Below are 6,902 nucleotides of genomic sequence, written 5' to 3' on the forward strand. Positions count from 1 at the left end.
AATACGTCCTTGATTGGCTTGTGCTTATATTACAAAATGAGATTTAGAATGATAAAAACATTTCTGCATTAATCTCACATCAGACGGGTCCATATTATTCACTGGAATGAAATGTGAGTCCAGCCTAAAAACAATCACGGCGCTAAAAGAGGCTGAAAGCTTTGGTCTGGGGGGGGGGGGTAAATCCTCAGTCCCGTCGTCGGTTTCGTGTTATTCCACTGATCAATAGGTGGCGCTAACATGGCGATCTTTCACTGAATGCCATTTGTCATGTTTAACAACCATTACTCTCCTTTTTTTCAGTCATATTTACGTCGCAGACTCTTTAAATCTTTGGAAGGAAAACTTTGAGCGGCTCGTTTTCGTGCACTTTATCCAGGAAGCCCAAGTTGAAGTAAGGGTAAAGCGTCTCCGTGAAGGTCTCCCTGAAGGTGTACAGGTGCGTCATGCTCTCTGCGTTATAAAACGACACCAGACCCCTCTTGTAATCCAGGTACACTCCGATCCTGGCCAGCGGCTCCTCCAGGGACAGGACCTTCGGGGGCGAGGTGCCAGCCATGTACTGTATACCATAAGACAGCGAGAGTGTCCAGAAGCCGTTGGCGGGGAGGGCTTTGATGACTCCCTTCCTGGGTACTGACTCTCGAGCCACGCCCACGGTCCAGACGGTGCTGCTGTAGACCTCGACCTCCCAGTAGTGGCGCCCATGGGTGAAGCCCTGGCTTCCCAGCAGGGACAGCGCAGCGTTGAACCTGTAGGGATTGTCCTGCACGGTGTGGTTAAAGGTCTGGTAGCGGACGCAGGTGAGGGACGAGGTGAGGCTGAGCCAAGGGTTGGCTGTGCTGGAGTTAAAAGTGATGGCTGCTGGAACTAAAAGCAGAAAACACAGGACGCCAGTGTGTTAAAGGATTTCTCTGAACATTCCAGTGGGTGCTCAGGTGATCGATGCTGGTTTGGAACTGGGCGTACCTGGATAGATGCTTCCCTTCATAGATTTCCACACTCTGTATTGCAGGGGCCCGGCAAAGCGGCCCTCGCACAGACTGGGCGGGGTCAACGCCGGCTTCTCAAACTTCAGCGATGGCCTGCCGACAGCAAGGAAGAAGAACAACAACGATGATGAGAGACACACACACACACACAAAAAAAAAAAAACACAAGCGGGATCAGATGGGCCTTTCCCCTCACTCACCTCTGGAGGAGGACTTTGATGCTCTGAGACACAACACAGGAAAAAGGCACCGGAAAGAGAGACACAAGGACGGTAGTTAGTTTAGTAGCAGCTGGATGAAGCCAATGCTTGTTCCACATTACATCAGTGTCTGCGCTCCTTCATTTCCACCCTGTGGGATCTCCCTGTGGCCTGGGGGAAAGTCCCACAGCAGTGGCCTGAGCCCAAACTCCTTATCCCTCCGGTCGCTGTGTGAGATCACCGGCCTGCATCCATTCAAGTCTGCTGTTCTTACAGCAGTTAATATTTCAACACTCTCCTTAACAGTGCCCGCCCTGCTCGGTTGAATATTGGATGGCGATGCTGCGGGCTATTTATGGGCACGCGTGTCGTATGCATGGTCGTCGCCTCCGTTGTGCACTCGTCTTCTCTGAGCTCGACTCACCCGCAGCAGGGCGAAGGGGTCCTGCTCCTTCAGCTTGAGCTCTATCTCGTGGACGGCGCTCTGCAGCCGGGAGATCTCCACGCAGAGCAGGGCTTTGTGCTCGTCCAGTCGGATCAGCTCCCTCCTCTCCTCCGTCTTCAGCTTCACCTGCAGCAGCTTCTCCTCCTGGTAAAGGAACTGGTGCAGGTCGCTGAACTGGGCCTCGATGCGCTGCTTCAGGTCAGCTGTGTGTTCCTAAGGAGGTGGAGGACGGTGTTCGGTTACATTTCCACGGAGGGTTGTGATGTGCACAACGGGGAATTCCGTTGCAGTGCGCGTCCTGAAAGCATTTCCTTTCACCTTGAGCTTTTTAACTTCGTCCTCCGCTTCCCTGTCGCACCGCAGCGCCGTGTTGAGCTCAACTTTGAGGGACTCCATCGAGCTGTTCAGAGACGCCTGAGGAGACGGGATAATTACATCGCAGCGCACTAACTTCACAATCGGATCAACTTGTGTTGGTTGTTTTGGATCTCGAACAGATGAAACCCATATTTAATGTATAAACCCGTCCGTAGCTCACCCTGTACTTCTGATCAGCCTCTTGGACGCACATCATGGTGTGATTCCTGTGCTCCTGGGAGAGACCACAGACCAGACACACAAGCTCCTGGTCCTCCTCGCAGTAAAGCTTCAGCTCCTCTCTGTGCCTGCTGCAGCGTGGGACCGGAGCAGGGACCTTCTCTGTCGCCCCAGCATCCGTCGGGCATGGCCCGGCGCCGCTCTCCTCCAGACCCTTACAGTAGCTCTCCACTATGTTGGCAACAATCCGGTTGGGCCTGTAGCTCTGTCCGGGGTACACCTTCCTGCACTGAGGGCAGGATCCCGTGCCTCCCTGTCCCGGGCCCCGGGGGCCGGTCCAGTAACCTTCGATGCACCCCCGACAGAAGGTGTGATCACAGGGCAGCGACACCGGCTGCTTGAAAAGGTCCAGGCAGATGGAGCAGGTGAGATCTCTGCTGATTCTGTGTGTGTGCGCTGAGCTTTTGGCTACTTTCCCACCGATGGGAGGCGGCCGCAGCTTTTCCATCGCTGTTTGCACAGCAATATCTCCTTCCTTTGCTTTCCAATTCTTCTTGTCTGGCTTTATGGCCTGGTTTAGTTTCTCCAAGTTCTGCAGATAAACCGTCTGGATCTTCTTCACTTCGTTCGTGCTCATTCCTTTGCCTTGGTTGTTGTTGCTTTGTTTAGACTGTACAGCTGGACCTTTTGTGTCCTCCCTCTCCTGCCGACTGTGTCGCCCTCTTCAGCCGCCAGCCTTCCTGTTGATTGTGGGGAGGGGGGGAATGAAGAAGGGGGGTGGCGCAGAAACAGCCACAACCTCTCACATCCCAAACAGACACTGAGAGGATCGCAACGTGCCCCCCCCCCCCCCCCCCCTTTTTTTCCCCTTCCAGGCTGACGTAAGTTCTCAGTCAGGAAACGGAGGCGGACCGTGGACACTCGATCCTCGTCTCAGTCAAGTCTGGCCAGCAGCTGAAAGAAAGCCCTGCTTCCCTAAACTTTTAATCTGCTGTACAGTAAGTACAGAAAAATGTAAATCCAGTTTATGTGACTTTGACAACATGTTTCCTGCCCAGTCAGTAATCATTGATGATGAAGAGCAAATAAGAGCATTAAGAGATTTGCACAAAGAAAGGCAAAGTCCTGCAGGAAGAAGGTTCCACCAAAGACAAATAGAAACACTGCATGCATGCAGTGACTTATATTACAGCTGTTTCCCTGAGATAGATGAGCGCTTGTCTGTGAGAGAGAACTCTCAAGAGCAGCATAATGGCATTATTTGATGGCTATATATCACAGAATGGATCAGGCTAATAAACGGGACACCCACCGTTATCCACCGGAATAGAATCACAGGTCGGGCCAGCAAATTAGGATTGTGCTGGTTAAAAATGAAATGCTGTTTAGACCAAGTCCCAAACATCAAGCAGGCCAGCAGGTCCATATATTAAGTTATAGGCAGTAGCGACACCTAGTGTCCGAAAGGAAAGGTTAATAAAAATGCATTTCATACACGATAAGAGGTGGGAGGAAGACAAAATAAAATGTCAAAATATATGGCATTTACAAGGTTGATTATCATGTTCTAAAAAACAGTTTGGACGTGTAGGGACGTAAAGAAATAGACAAAAACAAGCAACAAAGTCATTATGGGAAACTTTTAACAAATATCCCACGGGCTCCGAGGAACGTACGTTGTGGCACACAGACTAATTAACTTTTGACCTTCAGTGGTCTATAGTAAAAAGAAAATGTACGATCTGTTCGTACGTAATTAACGTCAGTGGATTAGGATTGTTGAGTTAATTAAACTGTTAAAATGAATTCACGTTGTGATTCCTCTGAGCCCCACGGGTCAGAATCATTTTAATTGGGTTTATAAAGCGGTGATGTCCTACTGATCCTTCAACATGATGAACGAACTCTTTTCAGGTGGAGTAAAAAACACAAAACACTCTCATGCCTTTTCTCCAGTTATTCTGACACTGCTGTTCTCTACCAGATTCTTTTTTTTCAGCCCTTCGTGTTGTTATTTCTACATTTCTTCGACTGTTTTGCTTCAGAATTGTCATCCCGTACAGAACTGTGGTCCTGACTTTCATCAGTTGCTGGACGATCCATCCATTTTCTTCTGCTTTTCTGTTGACTGGTCACATTGGGAGCAGTTGAAGTGGGCAATCCGGGAGACTCTACCAAAACTCTCCAGCTGTTCCTGGGGGGATCAATCCAATGAGTTCTAGAGAAAAAGCTCAGCTCCTTCAGTTTCATCAGCATCGTCATTCTTTTTTTTTTTTGTTCCTTAGAGGAAAGGGATATAATCAGAGCATAAACCCCAGCCATCCTGTCCTGCTCGCTCTGCTATGCTGGCCTGTTAATGACCATCTTCCACAGTGGATGCCAGTATATTTTAGAATAGAATAGGAGGCTGCGGATGTTTTCGGCACAGCTGAAGACAAAGTGTGAGTATGTGCTCAAATGTGCGCAGCCATCCTTGTGAGCAGCTACGACACATTCTAAGAAGGATGCAACATTTATGAGGAAAGAGAGAAATAAAAGAAACTCCCTTTAATGCGGACACACAAAAGGTGCTGTGCTGAAACACGCCCTCGGTTCAAACCTGTGTGTCAGGCAATAAGGGAACTGGAGGCTCTCTGGAACTCATGAGGCTAAAAATAGCCTCGGTGTCTGCAGGAGGAAGACGGACCTGAAGGAAGACGGTCTGGCTGTGGCCACAAACTGAATGTCTTCCACTTTGATGACGGTTTTTGTGCTAATGGTATTAATGTCAATCAATATCTTTTCTGGAGATAGAATTATAATGAAATAAAGTGGAAATGCATTTATTTTTTGGGGTTTGTTATTTATATATTTATTTATATATATTGTTTACAAAGTACATCCACAATATTATGCCCAAAATCAGTACTTTGGTGAAAAAGATGTACTTTTTCTATCCCATCATCCCTCTATCTTTCCACCCCCCAGTTAAAAAAAAACAAACATATTCCTCCTGATGACTTTCATTGAATTTCAGATGAGGAGCTTTGAAGGTAGCTTCCTGCACTCCTATTCATTTACAAGTGTTTCTAGATCTTGTAAAAACCACGTAATGAATCAGAGCAGAAGGCAGAAAGTGTGCACTGACTAATGCCAAATCATGAAGCCTGTTTCGTTACCTCCACCAAAGAGGTTATGCTTTTGCCGGGGTTGATCTGTCTGTCTTGGAGCAACATAACGTAAAAAGCTACAGACGGATTGTGCTGAAGACGTTCAAGATGACAATGCCAGGATTCATCAGGAATCAGGAGTCGGCAAGTATAAGACATTATTTTTATAGTTGCCTCCGCAGAGGCGAGGCAGAGGTTATGTAATTGCTTGTGCCTGTCTGTCTGTCTGTCTGTCTGTCTGTTAGCTCAAAATGTTCTGGACGGATCTGGATGAAACTTTTAGGAATCTATACCAGGAATAGTTGATTGATTACATTTTTGGTGATAATCCAGAGGAGATCCTGGATTCTAGATCACTTTGAGATTTTCATGAACGCTGCAGTAAATTAAGCTTCAAAATGTGTTCCTCAATATTTCGGTTGATTATTGACTGATGTTCAGGGAATTTGACACAATCATGTAGGGTGGGGGCCTCTACCTCACCCCGGAATATAATTTGGATCCAATCCGGATTGTGGATATTATAGAGTTTTGTCTAAAATATTGAATGCATAGATTTCTAACAAGAGTCGTCTTACAGCTGAGTCGATTCCACATCGGAGCAAGTCAACGATTTGCTTTACCTTCATGCCTGAGGAGTCAGATCCAGTTGAATTATATCTCAATTATATCTCTTATCACCTCCACAAAGGAGGTTCTGTTTTTGCTGCCCTTTACAAAGACACTGTGGAATTAGTAGAGGACAAACTGATTTGTTGTATCTTCAAACGCTCTGGATCTCGATCCAGAAGAATCCACCATGACTGAAAGTGTTCCTTTTAGTGAGTAACCTCTAAACTAATAATGATGGTGGAGGTCTGAGCTCTGAGTGCTTTTCTAGTTTCTAGTTTTATTTCCTCCGAGTCCGTCTGATTCAACGTCATTGCAGGTAATAACACGTCTGGCACGAATAACATTCTAATAACACCGACACGCCGTGAACTCCGCCTCACCTGAGAACTGAAGCCGTCACCGCGTCCGCTGAGGCGCACGACTCTCCCGCAGACTCCTCGGGTTGGTGCGTTTGCCTGTGATGCTTGCGCTCCTGTCGTGTTTCTCCTCCTCCTCCTCCTCCTCCACATTTTGCATCTCCTCTTCTCTTCTCTGTGCAAGCTGCCCGCAGATCTCAACAGGGTCGCTTGAGGAGCAGCAGCGTGAGAGAAGCGACTTCTTTTCTGGAAAACGATCCAGATTCAGACGCAATGCAGGTAAAACATTAACTATGCTTTAATTTTAGTTTTACTGGGAGAGACCAGCATGCAGGAAAATTAATTATGGTAATAGTATTGTGAGTACTTGTCCTATATATATATATATAACTGATGTTCTTAGTACTACAGGTTGTAGAAAAAGTGAATACCACAAGGGAACATCAGTTTCAGTACGTGTCTATTTTATACATAGTGGTGGAAAAAGTCACAAGTATTAAGTGAAAGTATTTTAGCTTTCAGTAAAATATCAGATATAAATAAATGGATGGCAGTAATATAAATGTTTTAGTGTTGTAGCCGTTCATGTAATGCCATGCCGTTATTTTAAT

General features: G+C 46.9%; 1 protein-coding gene across 1 annotated transcript; it reads right to left on the bottom strand.

Annotated features, from left to right (window-relative positions):
- Positions 1-325: 325 nt before the first annotated feature.
- On the bottom strand, positions 326-2,811 carry trim69 (tripartite motif containing 69). Its single transcript, XM_068752516.1, has 6 exons — positions 2,176-2,811; positions 1,956-2,051; positions 1,617-1,850; positions 1,193-1,215; positions 970-1,085; positions 326-870 (listed from the first exon to the last, which is right to left on the bottom strand). Exons 1-6 carry the CDS (start codon positions 2,809-2,811, stop codon positions 326-328), a joined length of 1,650 nt encoding a protein of 549 aa, XP_068608617.1.
- Between the last annotated feature and the right edge of the window lie 4,091 nt (positions 2,812-6,902).

The sequence above is a fragment of the Brachionichthys hirsutus genome, chromosome 19 (genome assembly GCF_040956055.1).
Source record: "Brachionichthys hirsutus isolate HB-005 chromosome 19, CSIRO-AGI_Bhir_v1, whole genome shotgun sequence".
Lineage (NCBI taxonomy): Eukaryota > Metazoa > Chordata > Actinopteri > Lophiiformes > Brachionichthyidae > Brachionichthys > Brachionichthys hirsutus.

Coding starts and splice junctions, on each gene's coding strand:
- trim69 (XM_068752516.1), bottom strand. CDS start 2,811: ATGAGCACGAACGAAGTGAAGAAGATCCAGACGGTTTATCTGCAGAAC. Junction 1,086..1,192: donor ATCAAAGTCCTCCTCCAGAG/GTGAGTGAGGGG, acceptor TGCTGTCGGCAG/GCCATCGCTGAAGTTTGAGA. Junction 871..969: donor GAAGGGAAGCATCTATCCAG/GTACGCCCAGTT, acceptor TTCTGCTTTTAG/TTCCAGCAGCCATCACTTTT.